Below are 25,954 nucleotides of genomic sequence, written 5' to 3' on the forward strand. Positions count from 1 at the left end.
GTTACAGTTGAAAAAAACCCTTTGCTTTTTCCAGTTTTGAGAATTTAGGAAATAAAAGAAGAGGGTTTGCAGGCTTTCTCTGTTAATGTCATGAGAAAGATTTGATCCTCCTTCAATAATATAGCTGACAAAATCCTTAGCACAGAAACCACCAGTTTGTGGTTGTGCGTTCCTGTAGCACACACTTTGTGATCAATGCTGGAAGACTTTGTAATACCTTCTAAAAGTATGTGAGCTGTAGCTTGTTATTTCTGAACAAGAGAAAAGCCCTAAGTGATTTAAACTAAGGTATGGTAAACGTCTGCTAAGGTATGAGAAATTAAAATCTAGAGATTTTAATTCTTCCTGTGAGAGAGAATCCTTTAATGCCTTGTAAGTAAGGTCTAGGAGACAGTGATATTGAAACAGAAATCAGGGTAGATTGTTAGGAAATAAGGACCGTTGGATTGTCTTATTTGTCAGGAAGTACTCTGTAAAAAAGAGCCAAATTGGGCTGAAGCGATTGAGGAAATTGAGTGAAGTTTTTCTAAGGAGATAAAGTGGTTTAATATAAAGGTGATGGTCTGCTTGTGGGATCGTGCACTAAAACTGTATTAATTGCGGTTATAATTTTTAATCCAGGTGTCTTACACAATTAACTGTTCTTTTGTAAACATAAACAAAAATGAGTCTTTTTTTTTTCTCATTTTGATAAAATTGCCATTTATAACTGTCAATCTTCAGAGCATCTCTTGGTGTAACACTTAAAGAATTGAAGAGGTTAATGGGAAACAAGGTGCCCAGCTGACATTCCCCTTTTGAAATTTGTTTTGTTTTGTGGCCCGGTAATCTTAACAAAATGAACTCCACTGAAGATACTTCTACAGTTCTTTTCAAGGAAAAGAATAATTCCTTAAATCAGGCCCTAAGAATGTATAATTCACTTTTTGTATCTGCAAAACCCTTTTTTAAAATTCGGATCATAAATGAAGCTAGGGAATATCTAACACTTTATGAACTACTTTTACTTTCAGTACAAGGAAGACCTTTTGAAGTTAAGGAGATGTTTTTGGAGGATATTTTACGAAGCACTGGATATACAAACAAAGAGATGCTAAAGTACCAAAAAGAGAAGCAGCAAGGTTTGTGGACCTCTTAATTCTTCTTCTTAATTCCTCTTAATTGTTAGGGTTGGAAATGAGTCTCATTGACTGATAGATTGAACAGCTACATGGGATGATTCTCTGTTAAAATTCCAAAGTCAGAATATGAAATGAGGTGTGATTAGAAGACAGCAAGTATCTTTTAGATCTCAGTGTTTACATTATTGCAATAGATTATGGGACGAAGCAATCACGAGATGACAGGGTTTTCAGTTCTAGGTGAGGTGAAGAGGGAGGTTAGCAGAACAGTTGCATTAAACTTCCAGAGGGCAGATTTTGGACTGTTCAGAAGGCTGGTTGGCAAAGTCCCATGGGAGACAGTACTTAAGGGCAAGGGAGCCCACAAGGGCTGGGAGCTATTCAAAAAGGAAATCCTAGCAGCTCAGGAGAAAGCCATCCCCATGTTCCAGAAAAAGAGCTGGTGGGGGGGAAAAAACCAGCTTGGTTGAGCAGGGAGATTTTGAGAGATATCAAAAAGAAGAGAAATGTCTGAGCTTTGGAAGAAGGGACAGGCATCTTGGGTGGACTACAAGAGGGAAGTGAGATCATGAAAAAATCAGAAGGGCCAAGGCCCAACTAGAAATCAGATTGGCAAAGTCTGTGAAAGATAACAAAAAATCTTTCTATAAATATATTAACAATAAAAGGAGGACTAGGGAGACCATACAGTCCCTATTGGACGCAGAAGGAACAACAGTGACAGGGGATGAGGAAAAGGCTGAGGTACTTAATGCCTTCTTTGCCTCAGTCTTTAATTGTAAAGAAAGTTGTTCTGTCTGTGTACAAACCCAGGAGCTAGAGGAGCAAAATGAGGCTCCCATGATCCAAGAGGAGGTGGTCGGAGCCTTGCTTGCCCAACTAGACACCCACAAGTCTATGGGGCCAGATGGAATCCACCCAAGGGTGTTGAGGGAGCTGGTGGATGTGCTGGTCAAACCCCTTTCCATCATCTTCCAACAGTCCTGGAAGACTGGGGAAGTCCCACTGGACTGGAGGCTGGCTGATGTTGTGCCCATCTACAAGAAGGGTCGCAGGGAGGACCCAGGGAACTACAGGCCTGTCAGTCTGACCTCAGTGCCAGGGAAAGTCATGGAGCAGGTGATCTTGAGTGCTATCATGAAGCACATGCAAGAGAACTGGGTGATCAGGCCCAGTCAACATAGGTTCACAAAAGGCAGGTCTTGCCAAACTAACCTGATCGCCCTCTGTGATAAAGTGACTCAGCTACTGGATGAGGGAAAGGCTGTGGATGTATGTTCCTGGACTTCAGTAAAGCCTTTGACAGAGTTTCTCACAGCGTTCTGCTTGAGAAACTGTCAGCCTCTGGCCTGGACAGGTGCACACGCTCCTAGGTGGAAAACTGGTTGGCTGGCCGGGCCCAGAGAGTGGTGGGAAATGGAGTTAACTCCAGCTGGAGGCCAGTTACAAGTGGGGTTCCCTAGGGCTCAGTGCTGGGTCCAGCCCTGTTCAATGTCTTTATCAATGACCTGGATGAAGGCATCGAGTGCACCCTTAGCAAGTTTGTGGATAACATTAAGCTGGGTGGAAGTGTCGATCTGCTGAGGTTCTCCAAAGGGATCTGACCAGTGACATCTTGGCTTGTATCAGAAGTGGCGTGGCCAGCAGGTCCAGGGAGGTTATACTCCCTCTGTACTCTACACTGGTGAGACTGTTCCTCGAATCCTGTGTTCAGTTCTGGGCCCCTCACCACAAGAAGGATGTTGAGGCTCTGGAGCGAGTCCAGAGAAGAGCAGCAAAGCTGGTGAAGGGGCTGGAGAACAGGTCTTATGAGGAACGGCTGAGGGAGCTGGGGTTGTTTAGCCTGGAGAAGAGGAGGCTGAGGGGAGACCTCATTGCTCTCTCCAACTACCTGAAAGGAGGTTGTAGAGAGGAGGGAGCTGGCCTCTTCTCCCAAGTGACAGGGGACAGAATGAGAGGGAATGGCCTCAAGCTCTGCCGTGAGAGGTTTAGGCTGGACATTAGGAAAAACTTTTTCACAGAAAGGGTCATTGGGCACTGGCAGAGGCTGCCCAGGGAGGTGGTTGATTCACCTTCCCTGGAGGTGTTTAAGGGACAAGTGGACGAGGTGCTGAGGGCATGGTTTAGTATTTGATAGGAATTGTTGGACTTGATGATCTGATGGATCTTTTCCAACCTGGTGATTCTATATAACTTCAAAGAAATTTCTTTTTATGGTTGTATGTTTGCTTTCAGTTGATAAATGATGTATTTTTTGTAATTATTATTGAGTAGTATTGCATATTTATGGGGGATTTTGCCACATGAAAACTATAGAAGCAGAAAATACTACGTGCTGACTTTTGGATGAAAATTGGAGTGTAGCTGTTAGAGGGCACGATTTTGTACATTTTGTACAGAACACTTCCACTGCATTCTTCAGGCGTATGTGTATTCAATGCTATCGAATCATAAAATGGCTTGGGTTGGATGGGACCTTAAAGCCCAACCAGGTCCCACGCCCTTGTCATGGGCCAAGGACACCTCCCACCAGACTACACTGCTCAAGGCTCCATCCAACGTGGCCTTGAACCCTTTGAGGAAGGCAGCATCAACAACTTCCCTGTGCAGCCTGTTCCAGGGTCTCATCCCCTTCATTGTGAAGAATTTCTTCCTCATATCTAGTCTAAATCTTCTCCCTTCTAATTTAAAGCCATCCCCCATGTCCTTATCACTGCAATCCCTCCCCAGCTCTCTTGTAGATTCCCTTCAGGTACCAGAAGGCTGATGTAAGGTCTCTCCAGAGCCTTCTCTTCTCCAGGCTGAACAAGCCTAACTCTCTCATCCTGTCCTCATAGCAGAGGAGCTCCAGCCCTCTGATGATCTTCATGGCCCTGCTCTAGACCCATTCATATGGTTCCATGTCCCCCTTATGCAGGGGATTCCAGTGCTGGACACAGTACTCCTGGCAATGGAAAGTAATGATCACAGAGGGTATGACCAAACAAGCCAACAATAATCAATAACCAGTGCAATAATATATGGTCCTACGTCTATGTTTATTGCATTGCTCAGTTCTGGTCATTGTGGATAAAAGAGTTCAGTTAAGGCACTGCTGTTATCTACTGTTGCTTCTGCTTGTATAGAAAACCTAGTTGTTACATACGGGAGCTATATCACTTCTTATTTGGTATTTTACTTTCGGAGAAATATCTGGACTGAGAATTGCTTAGGAAGCTCATTGGAATGCAGTAAGTTGGAATATTGGAGAGACTGGGGCGTTAACCACCTAAATGATATTTTTTTACCTTATTCTTATAGCAATTGTTTACAGTGGTGCACTTTGGATGCCCTTAATCATGGAATTTATATGGGTTGGTAACAGCATTATAGATAAATAAAAGAGCTTGAATGGTATAACTATTTCTTGTAACTGGAAACAATGGATAATTAGGACAGATGTAAAACTCTTTTTGGAAATACTTTATGCATCCTAGAAGAAAAACAGCAAAGCACTCTTACTGAGTGGTGTTCTACTCAAGAACATAAGAGCAAACCAGGATCTCGGAGGCAAAGATCTGTCCGAAGTGCAAATGAAGAGAATAATCTCTTCAGTGACGGTGGTGACCCTGTATTTAATCAGCTGGTAAGTTTCTCCTTTATTTGAAAAAGTTTATTAAATCTGCTTTCTATGTTATGTTATTACTACCTGTTTAAAAGTGTTTTCTAAAGATATAACTCCTGTAGAGTTTTTAGAAGGATATTAACATATTTTAAAAGATATTTTTTAATTTTTTTTTATTAACATGAACTACTCTAGCTGAAGTGTGCTTTCCAGTTGTGATGGTCGTGCATAACTTTTGTGCAAATGACCAGATTGACATTGTTTAAAGTACTTGCATATGAAACCATAAATGCTTGTCATCTGAATGCTGTATTTCTAGTTGTTACTTCAAAAACTGTTCAAATTCTTTGTCTCTCTTATACAAGAATAAGGACAACCCTTGAGAAGAGATTAATCTTTCAATACTTTATTTTCTCTTCAGACTGAAAAAGATGTGAATTGCCTTGAGCCATGGTTAATAAAAGAAATGGATTCCTGTCTTTCTGACATCTGGTTGCATCAAGATGTTGATTCCTTTGCTCAGGTGTTCCATCTCATCTTAACTGAAAACATCAGTGGTAAGTTTCTGTTATGCAGTAAGATGAGGAAAACAACTGCAAAATGTCTTGAATTTCTGTAGTACTTCATCTCCAATTTCAAACGTTGTTACCTTTGAGTTCTGCCTGTTGAAAAAATGAATAGGGTTAGCAGAATTAAGTTTTGCAGTAATTTGTTGTTGTACTTGTTTTGAAGTATTGACAGATGTTCTAAGACATTTCTAAAATAGTGTTAAATTCACATGAACTGACTGGTGGGATGAAATGAGTAAACAAATTCTCTCTGGGCTTTGTTTTGGAAGTCATATCCTACATTTAGATGAAAAAGTAACATTTGTATTTGTTTTGCTGACTTTTTTTTTGTACTTCTCAGTTGATTATAGGCACAGTGAAACCAGCGCAACTGCGCTAATGATTGCTTCAGGGAGAGGCTTTTTGAGTCAAGTAGAACAACTAATCAGTATGGGAGCAGATATCCACTGCAAATCATCCAATGGCTGGTAAAAACAAATAGATAAACTGAAAGATGTATTTGTCGATATACAAGTGAGAAGGAAATTTCTATAACATCTAAACTAATTTGCTAACTTATCAGACTACTGTAAACACTAATAGGTTTTTACAGTTCTAAACAATTTCTAACTTCCAATTATCACATTGCTTTCTGTAAAATATAAATTGAATTCTTATTTAAATGGTGTCTAATACGGAATATATACTCTTGATTTCAATGTGTTTGATTTAACACACTGTTTGGAAGAAAAACTGGCATCTTTCTCACTAGATTGATTGAATTAGACCTAAAATGTTTTGTGGTTTTTATTTTAAGAGAGTGACCTATACAGGAATTAAAAATATGACATTACAGGTGCAAAGATCTTTGATGTGATATATATATGTAAGTATTGGGAAGAGTATAGGGACACTGTGTGGTTGTGTAGGGATGGGGTCAGGAAGACCAAGGCGCAGCTGGAGCTGAAGTTGGCAAGGGAAGTGAAGACTAACAAGAAGGGCTTCTACAGGTACATCAGTCAGAAGAGGAAGGTTAAAAAGAATGTACCCCCACTGATGCTTGAAAATAGTGAGTGTGTGTCAACAGGCGAGGAGAAGGCTGAGGTACTTAACAACATTTTTGCCTCAGTTTTCACTGACAGATTGTTCTCTTCACTCCCACTGGGTCAGCAGACATCAAGATGGGGACCAGGGAGGTAAAATCCTTCCCACTGTAGTGGAGGATCAGGTTTGTGACCACTTGAGGAACCCAAACATATTTAAGTCTATGGGATTTGATGAGATGCATGCCAGAGTCCTGAGGGAATTGGCTGATGTGGTTGCCAAGCTGCTCTCCATGGTACTTGAAAAGTCATGGCAGCCAGAAGTCCTTTACTCTAAATTGGGGAGGTATGGATTTGATAGATGGACGGTTCAGTGGATAAGAAGCTGTTTGCGTGGTCGTACTCAGAGAGTAGTGGTTGATGGTGTGAAGTCCAGGTAGAGATCTGTGACAAGTGGTGTCCCTTAGGGGTCTATACTGGCACCAGTGCTGTTTAATATCTTCATCAATGATATTGTCAGCGAGGTTGAGTGCACTTTCAGCAGTTTTGCAGATGACACCAAGCTGAGTGGTGCAGTTGCCATACCAGATGGACAAGATGTCATCCAGAGGGACCTGGACAGGCTGGAGAAGTGGGGCTGTGAGAACATCATGAGATTCAACAAGGACATTGCAAGGTCCTACACCAGGGTCGGGGCAATCCCTGATTTTAGTATGGGACGGGAGATGATGTGATGTGAGAGCAGCCCTGCAGAGAAGGACTTGGGGGTGCTGATTGGTGAGAAGCTCGACAAAAGCCAGCAATGTGTGCTGGCAGCCCAGGAGGCCAACCGTATTCTGGGCTGCATCAAAGCATCGTGGCCAGTGGATCAAGGGGGGTGATTTTGCCCCTCTGTTTCACTCTTGCGAGACCTCACCTGGAGTATTGTGTCCAGTTCTGGAATCCTCAACATAAGAAGGATATGGAGCTGTTGGAACGGGTCCAGAGGAGGGCTGCAAAGATGACCAGAGGGCTGATGCATTTCTGCTATGAGGACAGGCTGAGGGAGTTGGGGTTGTTCAACCTGGAGAAGAGAAGGCTCTGAGGAGGACTTACAGCGACCTTCCAGTACCTGGAAGAAGTCTACAAGAAAGATGTGGAGGGTCTGTTTACGAGAGCTTGTAGTGATAGGAGTAGGGGCAATGGGTATAAACTGGAGGGGGGCAGATTTAGACTAGACATAATGAGGAAATTTTTTTTCACAGTGAGGGTGGTGAGGCACTGGAACATGTTGCCCAGGGAATTTGTGCCCCCTCCCTGGAGCTGTTCCAGGCCAGGTTGGGTGGAGCCTTGAGCAGCCTGGCCTAGTGGGAGGTGTCCCTACCCATAGCAGAGGGGCTGAAATTAGGTGGTCTTTAATGTCCTTTCCAACTCAAACCATTTTATGATTCTGTATCGTGGAAATATTTGTGAATCTGTAAACATCAGATTTCTGTGGCTGTGAATTTTGTCTTTATATAAACAGGGAAATACAGTAAATAATTTTAATATAGGAAGACAAGTATTATGATTCCAGGAGTCTGGTGTTTGGTACTATCACTTGACAAACTTGGGAAGGATTGCAGTTAAGAAGGAGAGCAGAGTGAACTGCATTATGGGGAAGGCAACTTCTGTAAGACACTGAAAAGCCAAATATTTTCACAGAGTTTGGAGAAAAATGTTTGGTGTATGTCTTCTCGGGATGATTTAAAGGAGCTAGTAAAGGGTACTACAAAAAGGCATGGTTTGTTTATCTCTGCGTGTTGGTGTGTGGGTTTTGAAGGAATGGCATATTCTTTGTCCTCATTTCCTTCTATAGGCTTGCATATACTTCTTTGTAAAACTGAGATTCTTCTTTGACAAAGAATTGCAGTTATCTCAAAATTATATTGCTATCACACCTGTTTATGCACGTCAAAGGAGGAAGCTGCTGATCCAGCAGTAACAGTGTTGATTAAAAATCATGCAGAAATTAATAGTAAAGTGTGGTGTCAGTTGTCTCCTCTTGTAATGTGCCATTCATATCTATCTTTTGAAGTGAGAAATTAAAGATTTCTATGCAACTCTTTCAGGATGGCTTTGGACTGGGCGAAGCACTTCGGACAGACGGAGGTTGTTGACCTGTTGGAGTCCTACGGGTAAGCTATAACTACTTTGCAGAAGCGATAGTGTAGCACAGTGAAGAGAAGTGTATGTTTTGTCGTCTTTTAATCAGAACAGGTTTTAGCTTTTTCTACTCTAACATCTGGCCTAAATAGCAAGAATGATTTGAGAATAGGAATATTTTGAAAACATAGTTATATAAAAAAAAATGTTGTATTCAGTATCACAGTAATTATTTGCTTGTAGGTTAATTATGGTTCTAGTTGTGTAGGGTTTCACAGAATCACTAGGTTGGAAAAGACCTCCAGGATCATTGAGTCCAACCATTCCTATAAACCACTAAACCATGCCTCTGAGCACCTCATCCATACCACATTTAAACACCTCCCTGGGCAGCCTGTTCCAGTGCCCAGTGAGCCTTTCCGTGAAAAGTATTTTTCTGATGTCTTACCTGAACCTCCCCTGGTGGAGCTTGAGGCCATTCCGTCTTGTCTTGTCACCTCTCACTTGGGAGAAGAGGCCAGCTCCCATCTCTCTACAACCTCCTTTTAGGTAGTTGTAGAGAGCAATGAGGTCTCCCCTCAGCCTCTTCTCCAGGCTAAACAACCCCAATTCCCTCAGACGCTCCTTGTAAGGCTTGTTCTCCAGACTCCTCACCAGCTTCGTCGCTCTTCTCTGGACTCGCTCCAGAGCCTCAACATCCTTGTGGTGAGGGGCCCAGAACTGAACACAGGATTCAAGGAGCAGTCTCACCAGTGCCGAGACCAGAGGGAGAATAACCTCCCTGGACCTGCTGGCCACGCCGTTTCTGGTGCAAGCCAAGATGCCATTGGCCTTCTTGGCCACCTGGGCCACTGCTGGCTCATGTTAAGATGGCTGTCGATCAACACCCTCAGGTTCTTCTCCAGGCAGTTTTTCTAGTCTATAGCACTGCATAGGGTTGTTGTGCCCCATTTCTTTTATATTCTGAGCGTTTATCATCTTAGTATGGACATTACTATCACAATTATATATCTAGGCAGTTTGTGATTATAGTAACTTAAATATGCAAATTCTATACCCTGTACCATTTTAATTTCAGATACTTATTTTGGAAGGAAGTCTGCTGTGTGTTTTTGTCTGTATATTGTTGATACATGATACTCATATTAAAGAAACTATGTGAGTAACATGTCAGTAGGTCATCCAAGAATTTATTTTTTATAACTTGGTTATCATAGTTTACTTACAGTTTTGTAGAGACCTACATTATTATAGTTCCTCTTAGTGTAGTTTTTGTTAATGTAGTACCTGCTTAACTGTTGCGGTATGGAAGTTTTTGGAAAATACATTTATTTTAAAATTTTTCCTTTAACAGATAAAGAAATGGTATCTATACTTTGAGTTCTGACACATGTGCTTGTGGTTGTGTTATAAGTAGAGTTAATGCTGCAAATTGGAAGTTACATGTTTTGCTGGGTTAATACTTAAATCGGTAAACAGTAATCCTGTTGTGGCGAGGCTGTTCCACTGCACTTCTAGATTCAAGAGAACTAGTCTGGCTGGTCTTCATCTGAATCTGAGTTGATGGCTGAATGCAAAGCTGAAGCAAACAATCTTGACTCTGGCTTGTGTATTTGTGTGTTCTAGTGCTTCAGTGGAATCTGGAAATATGGATGAAAGTTCCCTGGTACAAAAAAGTGGTAGTGACCTTAGTGCAGAGGACAGAGAACTATTGAAAGCTTATCATCACAGTTTTGATGGTGAAAAAGTGGATCTGGACCTGATTATGCACATACTTTATAACATCTGTCACGGTTGTGGTGCCGGTAGGTGTATACACATACTCCCAATAAGTTACTGTGGATTTGGCTTCTGAGGAATTGTGCTTTTTTTTCAGTAATACCTATTAGGTTAAACCTTTGGAGTGCTAATATATGCAGTACTGTAATATATTTGAAGTGAATTTTCTATTTAACTGTGCAAACTAACTTCTCTTTTAGGAGCGATTTTAATATTTCTTCCTGGATATGATGAGATAGTTAGCCTGAGAGACCGTATTCTTTTTGATGACAAGAGATTTGCTGATGATGCTTACAGGTAAAGCCTCTAGTTTCTGTGGTTTTCTTGAGTCTCTATTGTTTCTTTTAAAGATCCTTAAAAATGTGCTTTGTTTTGCATTAGATACCAAGTTTTCATGCTTCATTCAAATATGCAGACCTTGGATCAGAAGAGGGTCCTTCAAAGTCCACCTTCTGGCATCCGCAAAATAGTAAGTACCAGGGGACTTCATCAGATTTTGTCTTGACCTATTTTGTCTTTGCTTTTATACTTACCACAGTGTTTGGTTTCTTTTCTTTAATTGCAGATTCTTTCTACTAATATTGCAGAAACCAGCATAACAGTCAATGATGTTGTATTTGTTATTGACTCGGGCAAGATGAAAGAGGTACTATTGTCTTAAACTTTCTTTGGGATGTAAACTTCTTGGTGTTATTTTAAAATACATAATACGTAAATTTTGGAGACCTGTTTTTTAAGTAGGCTGAGCTAGTGCGTGTCAAGCAACAAAGCTCACCGAGAGGTTTGACATCCATTAGTTTTATGACAATTAGTGGTAATATCTAGCTGTTGAAAAACCCTGTAAAAGCTATGGCAGGTTGATATAGTTATGTATCCACAACTTTGGTGATTTTTTTTTTCTTTTAATGTAGTATTTCTGTTTGATTTTTGACACAATTCCATGAGTTTAGACTGCCATCTTCCTGAGAATTGGAGAACACTGGGAGTTTCCTTTGTCCAACTATCGTGTCTAGCTGAAGCCTCATCAATTAAGTGCTTAAGCGTTGTTTTTGATGTGTTGAATATCCATTCCCTAATTACTTGTTCCAGTAAAGTGAGATAACTTAAGGCAGTTTAAGATCTAGACTATGACTAGATCATAGGAGATATGCGTATCAAATTTCTGAAGTTCTCATGGTAATACAGCTTTTGTTGTAATTTTGCATCAAACGTGGGAAAATAAGGATGTAATTTCTAAGCGAGACAAAGAGGAAAACGTTATTCAATATAATAACGTATTTTTGCTTGGTTTGTGATACCACATAACGCAATCCATGTCTTTTATTGACTTCCAATTACCTATTGCCTAGAAAACTTTTAATTTAGGAAAATATGTAGCACAAGTAAACTGTGATGGGGGCAGTATGAATTCACTTGAAATGAAGTACCTTACAACACACCTTTGTGCCAGAAGCGGCTCATGCTTATTTTTTTTAGAGACATTCTGTTGATTGTCTAAAACACTAGTAGCTCCTATTTCCTGTACACTATTCAGAGATGTTTTTATGTTCCTTGCTTTGCTTTTATAGAAGTCTTTTGATGCACTGAGTTGTGTTACAATGCTAAAAACGGTGTGGATTTCTAAAGCCAGTGCTATCCAGAGGAAAGGCAGGTAAGAAACGCTTCATACTGGATTTCATTTTGCAGATATCTGCTGTCTTGTATGTTAAGGATAATGTAACCAGGGTAGTAGCAGCCGTACTGGGTAATGCTACTAGCCCAGTCCAATATTATGGTGGATCATGGCCAACGCGAATTCTCTGCAGAAGAGTAAGGGTCAACATGTATTTTCTTGGAGAAATTTCCCAAGCTGTATAAAAAGTGGCACTGGGGAATTTCTCAAAGCTTACCTTAGGTCTAGATTGTTTTCCCCCCATCAATTTGTTCCCCTTCTCTTTCTCCCATGTGGGCACCAGCAACCACAGTGTCCAATAAGGGATTTCACAACTTCTCTGTGACCAAAGGGCTGCCAATTGCTAGTTTTTAATCAGTTCATCTTCATCCTGATCTTAGAGGAGACGTTGAGCAGTGATTCCTTTTACACCTTCTCCAAACCATTCATGACTTAATAAGAGGAATCATATTCTTCCTAACATTGGGTGAGGGCTAAGAGGATGTATAGCAACAAATGTCTGTGTTTGCTAATATGATATTGGCCTTAACCTGCAAGAATTTGAGTGTGAATGTGAGCGTTTGCTGTCTCTGTCCTCTCACTCAAGCTGTTTGGTCTTCATTCTACCTCTTACTTCCGAGTGTCTGGGGGATGTGAAGTGGAAGCGAGGAAGTTTGACTTATATTCCTTACAGCAAAGGACAGTTCAGGTTTGGATTCGTCTTAGGTTAGCAGAAAACCCCACATCACTTTATTTTTAGATAGGCCTTATTTTTGTTTCTCCAGACCTTTTAACTGTTGGGGTAAAATGACAATAAGATTTTCATGCTATCAAAAGTAATCTATGTACTGTAAAAGTCTCACATTGTCTGTGAGACTTAAACTTTACAACAAAATTACCTTTTCCTTAGACCTGCTTATGCGCTTCTTTTCTAAGTTTGTGTGTATGTGTTGTTGGGTTATTTTTTTTTTTTAAGAAGAAACTCTAATTTTAAGCAACTTCCATATTTTATTTTCAAGGGCTGGGCGCTGTCAGCCTGGAATCTGTTTTCGTCTCTTCAGCAGGCTCCGATTTCAGAATATGTTAGAATTTCAGACTCCAGAACTACTAAGAATGCCACTGCAGGTGAGCGTTTACTTTTTAAAAAATATCATCTGAACTATTTACACCAAAAAAGTGTTTAGTTTGATTTTTTTTCTCCCCCTAGTCTCAACAGTCTTTTTTTTTTTTTTTTTAACTTGCAGGAGCTTTGTTTGCACACAAAACTTCTGGCTCCGATTAATTGTCCAATTGTTGACTTTCTTATGAAAGCTCCTGATCCTCCACCAGCTTTAACTGTGAGAAATGCGGTGCAAATGCTTAAGGTCAGCAGAGGAACAGGTTTAGATGGGAATTGTATTTGATTCTGTATTTGTGGTGTAGTGACATAGCTTACTGAGCTTTCTTTGTGCTGAGACTGTTGTGTAGTTACTGGAGGATGCTTTGAGTTGTCTGTTTTCATTTTGTGTGTGAATGTGGTATTTTTTTAAGGGAAGAGTCTGCTTAGAAGTTTCATCTCAAACTGTTAAGAGTGTAACTCGCTTTTTTAGTGTTTGGAAACAAGTCAAGCGCAGTATTCACATCCTTTCTGGGTTTTTTTTGTAAATGAATTTTGTCAGCTTTCCCACCCCTTTCCTCCTTCCCATTGTTTTTTGATTTTTATTTTTTTTTTAATATAGACAATAGATGCCATGGACCCTTGGGAAGATCTCACTGAACTTGGTTATCATCTCACAGAATTACCAGTAGAGCCACACCTTGGTAAAATGGTGTTGTGCGCCGTTGTTTTGAAGTGCCTGGATCCCATTCTTACCATTGCTTGCACTCTTGCATATCGAGATCCTTTTATCCTACCTACGCTGGCCTCTCAAAAGCGTGCATCCATGCTGTGTAGGAAACGTTTTGCTGCTGGAACATTTAGTGACCATATGGCACTTCTCAGGGCTTTCCAGGTATTGTTTCATCTTTGAAAAGAGTAGTAATCACAATAGATCACCTATCAAAGTGAATGATGTACCAGTCAAGTTGGGTGTGCCAGTCAAGTTGGACTAATTCTGTCCCTGGAGAAGAAACTGTTTTTACCTAGTGGCTTTCCTGTATGTTGGACTTGTAAATTTGTGAGTGAACACTTTTTGTCAGATACTTCGTTTTTTTCAAACCTGGTTGAATTCTGAATGTTGCAACAAGATGCCACTTCGTATCCTGTTACACTGATAACTGAATATGATGATCTTAAAATAACTTAACATACCAATCATTGTATTAACTTAGGGAATAGGTAATGAGAATCTAGTATTTAACAAAAAAAAAAAACAAGTCTCGTTTGGGACATTTTCTTTCTTTCAGAATGGTTTTTGCCTTCATTTTGTTGATATAATAAAAAACATGCATTTTTAAATTTTAGCTAGTCAAATCAATACGCAAATGTAAAAACAATATTCTTTCCAGGCATGGCAGAAAGCACGCAGTGATGGCTGGGAGAGAGCCTTTTGTGAAAAGAACTTCCTGTGTCAAGCCACAATGGAAATCATCATAGGAATGAGAACACAATTGCTTGGCCAGCTTAGAGCCTCAGGTAAATAGCTTTGAAAAAAAATTAATGTAGTTTTGGAGTCAAGTGTATACCTAGTATGAGTGCATACAAACTGTAAAAACAATAGTGTTCACTGATGTCGTTTTCCTTCTTTGATTTGCAATTGACCCGGTACATGTTCATGCTGGGCATGGTGCAGATATTGTAGTGAGGTGTGGCCAGGAAGCAGCTAACATAACTGAAAGCATGTTCTAATAAATTATTTCCATAGGAAATGCCTTTGTGTTTTAAAAAGTAATTCTGTTCTATGTTTGTGTAAAACCCCTTATCAGGGAGGATTGTAAGCATAATAATTTTTTCTTGATCCTGTTATGGTTGGCAGTGGTGAAAAATGTACTTTTTTTTTTTTTTCAAATTCCTTTTGAGAAGCAAAAAGGTAGATCTTAAATACAAGCAAATATAGCACGTTTGCCCTCTTTCATCAGGTTTTGTTCGAGCCAGAGGAGGAGCCGATATCAAATATGTTAATACTAACTCTGAAAACTGGGCTGTAGTTAAAGCTGCCTTAGTGGCTGGGATGTATCCCAATCTAGTTCATGTAGACAGAGAAAGCATGATTTTAACGGGACCAAAGGAGAAGAAAGTGCGATTCCATCCTACCTCTGTTCTTAATCAACCTCAGTATAAAAAGGTAAAATCACTTTGAATTTATAGTTGACAAAAAAGAGGATTACGCTCTATGAAATGTTACAGAAATGTGTCTTCATAGTTGTCAGTACTTTAATACTAGCATTTGCATTAATCACTGTGTGTTTAGAAAATATTTTTCCTGGCACTTGATAAAATAATTTGATTCAGTTCATTTTTCCAATATTATTTCATCAAAAGGTAATTGAGTTAGTCCATCTTCTAGGCAGAATGAGACAAAATGGTAACCTTTCCTCCCAGTTATGAAACTGTTTTAAAGATATTTGGCTTGAAAGCTGCCTGGCAGAGAAGGACACAAACACAAGCCAGCAATGTGCCCAGGTGGCCAATAAGGCCAACAGCATCCTGGCTTGTATTAGAAATAGTGTGGCCAGCAGGAGTAGGGAAGGTATCATTCCCCTGTGCTCAGCAGTGGTGAGGCATTACCTCAGTTCAAGAAGGACGTTCAGATGCTGGAGTGTGTCCAAAGGAGGACACTGGAGCTGATGGAAAGTATTGAGGATAATCTGAGGGAACTGGATGTATTTGGCCTGGAGAAGGGAAGGCTGAGGGGAAGGCTTTCTGCAACTGCCTGAAAGAAGGTTGTTGTGAGGTGGGTGTTGGTCTCTTCTGTGAAGTAACAAGTGAGGGGAAGAGAGGGAATGTGTTCATGTTGTGCCAGGGGAGTCTTATAGTAGGTATTAGGAAATACTTCTTTTCTGAGAAGAAGGTGGAGCATTGGAGCAGTCTACCCAGGGCAGTGGTGGAGTCTCCTTCCTCGGAGGTGTTCAGACAACGTATAGATGTGCAACTTGGTAACATGGTTTAGTAGGCATGGTGGTGTCGGTCTGACAGTTGGACTGGATGATCTTAGAGGTATTTTACCAAACTTGATGATTCCATGATTACATGATTCTGTATAACAATCCCTACTCATAATAGTTCTGCTCTAAAACTACTCTTTTCTTTTTTTTTTTTTTTAAGATCCTTCCTTTAAAGCAGAATATTTTGCTTCAGGATAGTAGGATAATTTGAGTCTGGGTGAATACGTCTTGCTTTTTTAATTTGTGTGTATTAATTTGACTACATAAATATATATTTATCTCTACATATATAAAATATGTTAAGGTTTATTTGAATTGCAACTAGAGGGTTAAATAGCCTAGTCTTATTTGCTCTTGCACAGATTCCCCCAGCAAACGGACAAACTGCAGCCATTCAGGCACTCCCTACAGACTGGCTTGTATATGATGAAATGATGAGAGCTCACAGGGTAGCAAATATCCGATGCTGTTCTGTGGTAACATCTATCACTGTAGCACTCTTCTGTGGACCAGCTAGATTAGCAAGTGATGCTTTGCAGGAGCCGTCATTCGTTCAAGGTACAGTGGGGTTTGGATTTGGAATGTTTCCATTGCCATATGCATATAGATATACATACATACACACACACATATATATATGCGCAGTGTGTGGTTTTGCAAACAGCTTTAGATATAAGTTTGGTAATGGCTTGTTGATATTGATAAAGGTACATGAGTGAGTTGGATCACATCAATACAGGTGCTTATATAGCAAGACCCTCAAAGGTTTGAATACTTGAGTTCCGCTAACTGAAGCGAAGAATTTGCACTGAGGTATGCTTGCAGAAAATTAAAGTGGTTTTTACAAGCGTTCACCTTGTAAAATCAAATGTAGAAGGAAAATGGCTTTTATCGCTGGTAGTACAGTAGTATTCAGGTTTTTATATATAAGTGGAAATAATATAGAAATATTTGTGTACCTTTTATATTTTATTCAGGGGGTGTGTTCTGTAATGATAACAGTGATAGCGAGAATGAGGACAAAACAACTGCTGAATTGGCAGTACTGGAGCTAGATGAATGGCTCCATCTCAGACTGGACCATGAAGTAAGTACCTTGTGCTTGTTTCTTGTAGAAGGATGTTTATGTTGCAGCTTCTAGAAAGATTTCTGAAACATTTGGGTAAGCAAGAATTTTCTGTAAGAATGGCTGTCACAGTCCATTTGAGTCTCTCAGAGCTACAGGACAATGTACCTTATCATTTAACCTTTATTTCCTGAGCTCATTAAGAAATATAAATGGGGGCTCAATCCCCTTTTGCCCATACTAGTCTATTGCATGATTTCATTTATTCACCGTTCAGGTCATAAGGTTTCGTAACTTTTAACCTATAATTCAATTCATGCACCTATGACCAACAGAAAAATAGAACCAGTTTACCTAGCCGGCAGTGAGAGGGGGAGGGCTCCTTCTTCTTTCTCCGTCACTGTGTAAGTGACACAGTTTGACCCAATAGCACTGTTCCGAGCACATATTGGACCATAGCTTGTGCTGGGTTAGTCAAAAATCTGAGCGGTAGTCAAGTGAACAGTCATGATGGCTTACTGGGTATAAGAAGGATGTTGAGGCTCTGGAGCGAGTCCAGAGAAGAGTAACGAAGCTGGTGAAGGGCCTGGAGAACTGGATTTACAAGGAGTGGCACTGGCAGAGGCTGCCCAGGGAGGTGCTCAGGGATATGGTTTAGTGATTGATGGAAATGGTTGGACTCGATGATCCAGCGGGTCCTTTCCAACCTAGTGATTTTATAATTCCATGATGGTTGGTTTTGCCTTTGGAAGACTAACTGGGTCATTGTAAGAGTATTTCTGGAGATGGTGGGTACAGTGGAGCTGTGAGGCTTGTATTGCCTTTATATGATAGATGCAGAGCCCTGCCCATAAAGGAATGTGTTTCCTTGTCAAGGATTCCCTGGCCTGCCCCAGGTACCTCAAGGACAGAGCTGGCACAGAATGGGAGCAGAGGTGGGATGTAATGTTTGGTTAACAAGCCCATATAATGCCTCTGCAGCTCAGTTATAAAAAAGACAGTCCAGCCAGGGAATTTGTGTTCCCCAGGGTCACTGGCTGGTCTGGGCTCGTTTGTCTGGAGAAGAGGACGTGCCCTGCTGCCTGCCTGCCAGCCACAGTCATATAAGTCTTTTCTTATATGAATACCTTTTCTTACATAGGAGCCTTGTGGTTGGTGTATACTACAGGCCACCTGATGGAGAGAGCCAACTCATGAAGCCTTCTTCCTCCAGCTACAGGAGGCTTTACACTTGCAGGTTGAAGTCCTGCTTGGGGACTTCAACTACCCTGACATATGCTGGAAAAGTAGCACAGCAAGCTGTAGGCAGTCCAGGAGACTCCTGGGGTGCATTGAAAATAATTTCTTAATCCAGCTAAGAGACCCCCAACCAGAGGGGACACAATGCTGGACCTCATGGTGACTAATACGAGTGAACTTATCAGTGACATTAGGATTGGAGGCAGCCTGGGCTGCAGTGATCAAGCACTGGGGACAGGCGAGGAGCACAATCAGGACCCTAAATTTCAGGAAAGCAGACTTCCAGCTCTTCGAAGAGTTGCTCAGTAGGACCCCCTGGGACGTGATCCTCGGGGACAAGGGAGTGGAACAGAGCTGGCAAATATTTAGGAATGCTTTCCATGAAGCACAAGAGCACTCAGTCCCCACATGTAGGAAATGAGGCAGGAAGGGGAAGAGAGCAGCGTGGCTGAGTCAAGACCTGCTGGTCAAACTCAAGAACAAGAGGGAGCTGCAGAGGCTGGCAGTGAGAGGGGAGGGCGGCTTCTTTGTCACGGTGTGGGTTTCCCCTCTATCACACCAGGAAGGTCTCAGCAGCCCAGCTACTGTTGGACCTGCTTCAAAAGCTTTTTGGGTAAGCTGCAGGTAATGGCTGCAGGAGGCAGCAAGCTGCGGGTGGTATTGGCTGCATGATGAACCTTCAGCTCTTTGTAACCATCTGTCCTGCTTATCTGATCATCTCAGTTTGACCCAATAGCACTGTTCTGAGCACATATTGGACCGTAGCTTGTGCTGGGTTAGTCAAAAATCTGAGCGGTAGTCGAGTGAACAGTCGTGATGGCTTACTGGGTATTTGCTTCTCTGAGAGGATGACAAAAGTTGGATTGAAATGAAGTGCTTTAACTTGGAATTGCTGAAAGGAAGTTACTGCCAAGTTTTAGAAAAAAGAAAAAAAAACAACCCGTGTTGAAGATAGTCTTGAGGTCATTGAGAAGCTCTGGCTGTGGTAGCAGGTAGGGTAGGTTCTGGGTTATGAAACAGATTTATTTGCTCTAGTAACATCTTGTAGAGGTGTTGAAAAGTGAGATTTTTTTAAAAAGGGAAGCATTACTGATAACATGAGAATTCAACTCTAGTAGTCTAAATTCAGTCATTGTGTTTGAGCAGAAATATGCCTCAGAAAAATGTCACTTAATTCTTTTCCCTCAGGTGTGAAGAAAGAGTGCATGAACACAGAGTGAATTGAGAGGAAGGGCATAAGGCATTAACAGTTGTTTGGTTTCTTTTAAATAGAAATGTAATGTGAAAAATGAGAATTCCTGTAGATTTACAATGTAATTTTAAGTTTAGTGCAGAGCTTATTGAAATAAAATGTTCTAAAAATGATCTTGCACCCAAGGAACGCAAAGAGAGCAGCTTGGGTTAAGTATTGGGTTTTCGCCCCATTGCTGGCATTTCAGCCCTGCTTTTCCATCTGGACCCTGTCAATTTTAGAATGCCAGATGCTGCCTGATAGGAAAGGCATATTACCTGTCTTGCCTTTAACAGAATTGAAATTCATTACAGGCTTCTGCTTTACTGTTGGAACTGAGGCAGAAGTGGCATAGCTTATTTCTGCGTCGTTTGCGAGCTCCTGCTAAACCATGGTCTCAAGTTGATGAAACAACTATAAGAGCAATTGTAGCTGTTTTAAGTGCGGAAGAACAGGCTGCAGGTTTGCAGCAGCCTTCAGGAATCGGTCAGAGACCAAGACTTACGTCTCCTGAAGAACTTCTGCCATCTACATGGAGGCCAGGGAGGCCAGCCAACAGCTCCACAGATACTGAATTCTCTGACTCCTCTAATGCCCAAAAGTAAGTTTTTGAGATCTTCTAGAAACTGTAGGTTGTCATTTACAAAGCTGTAAAAGCATTACTTGAATTGCTGCTAGTAGTAAAAAGAAAGCAACCATAGAAATACAGTTGAAAGAATTGATACTGCCCTATGCTGCACTGTAGTTGTGATTTCTTTGAGAGGTATTTCATATGTTTGCCTACTGTTGGAGACGGAAATATTGTATGTGAATGGTGATAGCTGGGAAGAAGTAGCAGTAGAAGTTCAACTTTACCATTCAAAACCAGCAGATGGTCAGTACGTTCTGAGTTAGTGTTTAGTTTGGTTTTGGAATTACTGTAATATATTTAGTCTTGTAGTAGGCTGATACATAGATATAAATTGTTCTGTGACCACTTAGGAGAATCCTGGTATGTCGTGTATCTCCCTTACTTTTTAGAGTTTTCATGAAATCTGCGCCTCCTGCACTTCACCAGCCAAAGAAGTATGAAGAAAAAAACCTCTCCAAACGAACTTCAATTGACAGATCAGATCAGTCATCAGTGAAGTCTACAGACAGCAGTAGCTATCCTAGCCCCTGTGCCAGTCCTTGTTCTCCAGTATCTGGAAAGGTAGAGTTCTTGTAAATCACCCCACTCTTCAAAATTAATAGAATTTCAGAAATAAATTTGCTGATCTCTTTCAGCAACTATCAGCTATTGTATTGATAGATTAATAATTTAATTTAGGTTTTAATTTTTAACAGCTGTTATTTCTTTCTTGAACTTAAAATCTAGGCTGGGAGTCCTTGTTATGATAGTCCTTTTTTTTTCTAAATTAGTACATGCACTTCTGAGTCCTTTGGATTCTGCCCTCCTCTGTTTCTGTAACAGCATTAATTGATAGCGATTCTCTAAGTTTTGTGTTGTCTGCCAAATTGTGACTGCTTGCTTTTTTATGTTAGTTATTTTAACAAAGCACATATTTTAATGCAGCTGTTGGCATAATTGTCCCTACGTACTTGAATAGAAAACTGCAGTAATATTAAGCAGATCACTGAGAGGAAAACCCATTGTTCCTCTAGGCAGACTCATTGAGGGATTTAATAATTCCTCCTAAGTATTTCCGTTTTTACATTCAGCTAATGTAAAAGGGAAAAAACTTACTTTTCCTGGAGGTGGAAATGTGAGTAGTGTGCTTCAGGCTACAGTCTAGAGATATTAATTTTTTGTCATCTGAAGGTGTGTCAGACTTCAAATTGTTAATCACTAGACTGTTTAGGCCTGTTCTGCTATACTTGTTTGCTACCCTTTATGAATGAAGAATTTTTTTGGAAAGTGCTTACAAACTGTAAAATAGATGTGAAATACATTTCAAAACCAACTCTGATGGTACCAGCTGATAGGTTCTGTGTTCCATGTAGGATTTAGAGGAGGGTAGGAGTGCAGTCAAAAGATTTCTGTTTCCTTGTATGTAAAAGTTTAGAACTAAAGCCTGGCATATTTTATTGTAGCTTAATTTAATTTAATTTTTCCAGGGTTCCAAACCTTCTTCACCAAGATCAAACCTGCCAGTTCGGTACTTTATAATGAAAAGTAGCAACTTGCAAAACATTGATATTTCTCAACAGAAAGGTATATGGTCTACTACTTCAAGTAGTGAACAAAAACTAAACAGAGCCTTTTGGGAGAGCAGTATGATTTATTTAATATTTTCTGCTCAAGGGTCTGGACACTTCCAGGTGAGTCTTTAGTTAATACTTAATAGTAGTTTTGGTTGATGGTTTAGGTCACCATAGCAAATGACCACATGTAGCATGGATGTTCCTGCTTGTGACTTCTAACCTTCTAATAAGTAGAGTAGCAAGCCTATGTATCCAGTTGCTGATGAAAGAATACATTGTTCTCTGAAATGTGCCCTTTTAGCTAACTCAGTTTGTCACTCAGAGGCTAAGACTGAATTGCCTTTAAACATCTTTAGTCAGAGTAATCATAGAATCGTAGTATAGTTTGGTTGGAAGGGACCTTAAAGATCATTAGTTCCAACCCTCCCTGCTGTGGGCAGGGATATCCCACTAGAAGAGGTTACCTAAGGCCCCATCTCTTCTGTATGCCCACCTTCATCCTTTTAAAACAACAATAAAAAAACAAAGCTCCCAAACAAAATGGAGGATTTGGACTATTCTTGGCATGGCAAAATAAATATTGTAAGTGAACAAGCAGTTATAATCAAGTCACAGCTCTCTAAAGAGAGGGAACTCAGAAATGTCTTTCTTAGAAATTTTAATAAAATCTGTTCTGCCTGAAATCTATTTTCTGAAAGTTAGGAAGCTGGAAAGTCATGACCACGTTTCTTCCATAGCTATGTCTTGACTTTAAGTTTAGCAAGGTATTTGTCAATATTTGTTGACAAGTTTATAGCCAATCACTGACTTGACCTGGCAGTGCTCAGTTGCAGGTTAGGTGTGTTATGGAGAGGGCTAAACTCAGTTGTTCCAGGTAAACAAAGTACAGTGTATCTCTGTATATATAAGCTATTCGTGGAAGTCAGCTGAACTCAAAATGTGATGAGCTAGATGAAGTACTGCTGTCTTGCTGGTACCACTGAGGGTTTACAGCGAGATATACGTATGATGAGTTGGCAAATGCAGATATAATATCGGAAAGTAATTTTTAACATGCTGTTTGTTACTGAGAATAGGCTGTTGTATTGAGGCTCTTACACAAGGAAACTATGAGGGAAAGATGTGCTGAAGTCAGGAGTGTAGGTGATAGATGTTGCCTTGCCCTTCTAGTTTTGATAGTGCACTGGACGTTCATGGGAATGTGAGCATTATGTTCATGTTAATATTCTCTTCTACCAAGTGCCTCTTTACTTTCCACCTTTATTTTTCCTCTGTTCCTTTTATTAATTTCCATTTAAGTCTGGCTTGAGCTGTCTAGGGCCTCACATCTTACAACAGTAGTGTGTGCTGCTGACTTACGTAGTGCACTGCATCTCTTGGGCTCCTGAAGTCTTAGCTGGCTTAAGCTTGCCTGAATAGTTGATAAGTTGGGGGTGTGGTGATAAGTGGGGGTCTTTTTCTGCTTTGTTTTGTTTGTCCTGTGTGTGAGTTGGAGCATCTGTAAAAAAACTTAGAAGCGATCTCAGATTTGGAGCTTCTTTCATTTTCTTTCTGAATACGTGCCTGCTTGGAATTTCTTCCCACTCTGCTGAAAAAGGAAACAGAAGCGACTTCTTTCTTTGAAGAACAGCTATACTCTTAATTCTGTGTGAAAGTTTGTTAACATGGAGGGAACATGGGAAGGATGGATTGATTTCTGCAGATAACTACACCTAGCAAGGAATAGCTAATGGACTGTTATGTAGTAGAACGTTGATTCTTTATACTCCAGATGTTTTTACAACACCTTTTCAACCTCTGTTACACAGTTTAAAAGTGTTTTGGATGGTAATTTTGAGAGATAAATTGAGAAACATTCTCTGTGGTCAAACTCTAGAAGGTGTGTTTGAAGTGGAAAAAAAATGATGCTTCTTTGAACTATCTAGATGTAAGTTATAAAAGATCCAACTTCATGGAAGAGAGCCTGTGCATTGCTTTGAAACTAATTTGAAAGTACTGTATGAAGTCCAGTCGCTTATTTCCAATGTAAGCAGATGTGCTGTAATTCCCTTTCCTATTTCAATTTTTTGCTCCAGGGATTTGCTAGAATGGCTTCAGAGATAGGGTGTGAGAAAAGTCAAGACTGGGGTTCTGCTGGTTTTGGAGGTGTATTTAAGGTGGAATGGATCCGAAAAGAGAGCATTCCTTTTCAGTTTGCACACCATTTGCTCAACCCTTGGAATGACAATAAGAAAGTACAGATGAGCAGAGATGGCCAGGTAAAGTTTTTCTTTTCTAAAGTCCTTGTTATGCGATACCTTGTTTGGCCTTGATGTTTATCTCAGCTGTCCTCGTGTATCTGTTAATCTGAATCTTGATTCATTGGTGTACGTTCTGCTAATGCATTACTGTGAAGTAATGGAGGCTTTTTGATAAAAGTGATTTCTTGCTTAATATGTGTTTTAAAATTATTTAAAGCTGGATGCTTCCAAAAATAAATGGTTTTGGAGTTTGTAATTTTGATTCTGAAGATTTATCTCTGTTCAGATTTGTTCCCTGAAGTAGTCTGTCAGACCCAAATAACTATTCATAATTATAGCTTTGAGTTTCCTGTAAAGTCTGAAGAGAATCTTGAGATTTGGGGTAGAATAAAGCTCCAGTCTTTTAAAACCAAATGCAACTTCAAAAAAGCTGGAAGAGAATTGATACAAGAGTTCTCTGTGGCAGTTTCTGTTTTCCCCAGTCTGCTCCCCAAGTATCTTCCCAATAAAAGAGTCTAGAGCTAAAATTTTTATGTCATCTTTTTCACTACTTCACTAAAATGTCTCCACTTGTAAGAATGAGGAAAGGAACATAGCACATAATGGACTTAACAGTGCTTCTCTTGTAAGAGGCTAGTAATACCCAAACAGTCTTGGCAATCTTACAAATGACTCTTTTCTATTAATGTCCATGATTCTACCAAGAGACACTGTATTACTGTGACTTGCATTTCAACATTCACCACTATGCTTGACTGAATTAAACTTAAAAGGATGTGGAGAACAATCTTTAGTTAATAAGTGGTATGACCTGTGGAAGGTACAAAGTATACGATGCCTATGTTCTTGTATATGGTGGCAGCGTGTCTGCTCAGAATTCTTTTCTTATCATAGAATCATAGAATCACCAGGTTGGAAGAGACCCACCGGATCATCGAGTCCAACCATTCCCACCAATCTCTAAACCATGTCCATCAGTACCTCATCCACCCGCACCTTAAACACCTCCAGGGAAGGCGAGTTAACCACCTCCCTGGGCAGACGGACATCTTACCATGAATGAAAAAAGCCCAAAACAACCTGTAGGCCAGTGTTGCTTATGAAAGTTCTTGTCTCCTTCCAAGCCCCAGTAAACAAACTTCCAGTATGTGAAGTTATTTTGGTATACCTGATAGCAAGAGAAATGAACTCTTTCAGAAAGACTGAAGGCAATCACCAGGAACTTGCTCTCACAATTTTGTTATAAATGGTTCTATATGATTAGTAGTAGCCGTGTAAATACTTTTTCCTGCTCATTTCTAGGAGCTGGAACCACAAGTTGGAGAGCAGTTGTTGCAGCTATGGGACCGTATTCCTTTGGCAGCAAAAAAATGAATTGATTGAGCATGTTGAGTAATGCGATAGAGGTATTTATTTCATGCATTACTTCATCTTTTTATGATGGAGGAAAAGCTACCTATATATGTCGTATCATTACAGTACTGGCTTTCCTTTGTAATTTGTGTAAGAATAGGTATGCTTAGTAATAAATATTCTCTTCCTTTGGTTATTTTTTTTTAGCTGTGGTCATTGAAACATCAGCTATAACCACTTCAACCAGCAGAGTGCCTACGATATAAATACAAAGAAGAAGGTGGTGCAACAAACTCCTGAAGATGTTAGTGATGCTGTGCAGCAGAGGCCTGTTGCCAAATGGTACTCTAATGGTTCGTTAACTTGAGCATTGTTACAGGTTCTTTTTTTCTTTCAAGAAAAATAAAAATTGCCAGTGCAACTTCCATCATCTTTCAATGTAGTCTCCGTGCTTTCTTTCTCTACCTCTTCTTTCAATTTGTCTTTTCTCTGCTGTACCGTTGTTAAGTTCTATTAGGCTTCGTCTTAGTCTCTGACTTAGTGTACTATAAGGCTGGTCTGAATTCAGTCTGCTCACTGTCAGCACTACTTTTGTGTGTGGGCTACAAGGGGGATCAGAGGGCTGGAGCAACTCCCATATGAGGACAGGCTGAGAGAGTTGTTCAGCCTGGAGAAGAGAAGGCTACAA

The 25,954-nt window shown here is 40.3% G+C and overlaps 1 protein-coding gene across 1 annotated transcript; it reads left to right on the forward strand.

The window, feature by feature from the left end:
* The first annotated feature begins 1,019 nt into the window (after positions 1-1,019).
* On the forward strand, positions 1,020-25,704 carry LOC138734567 (3'-5' RNA helicase YTHDC2-like). The gene is made up of 23 exons (XM_069882293.1): positions 1,020-1,121; positions 4,598-4,746; positions 5,147-5,282; positions 5,635-5,761; positions 8,407-8,472; positions 10,067-10,245; positions 10,420-10,516; positions 10,601-10,688; positions 10,785-10,865; positions 11,788-11,870; positions 12,890-12,995; positions 13,115-13,234; positions 13,589-13,861; positions 14,358-14,484; positions 14,928-15,133; positions 16,316-16,511; positions 16,931-17,040; positions 19,804-20,090; positions 20,510-20,681; positions 21,587-21,790; positions 23,749-23,931; positions 25,216-25,319; positions 25,474-25,704. The coding sequence occupies exons 1-22, from the start codon at positions 1,043-1,045 to the stop codon at positions 25,285-25,287; spliced, it is 3,141 nt and encodes a 1,046-aa protein (XP_069738394.1). The 5' UTR covers positions 1,020-1,042; the 3' UTR covers positions 25,288-25,319; positions 25,474-25,704.
* Positions 25,705-25,954: the final 250 nt, after the last annotated feature.

This window comes from Phaenicophaeus curvirostris, unplaced genomic scaffold, assembly GCF_032191515.1.
Source record: "Phaenicophaeus curvirostris isolate KB17595 unplaced genomic scaffold, BPBGC_Pcur_1.0 scaffold_111, whole genome shotgun sequence".
NCBI lineage: Eukaryota > Metazoa > Chordata > Aves > Cuculiformes > Cuculidae > Phaenicophaeus > Phaenicophaeus curvirostris.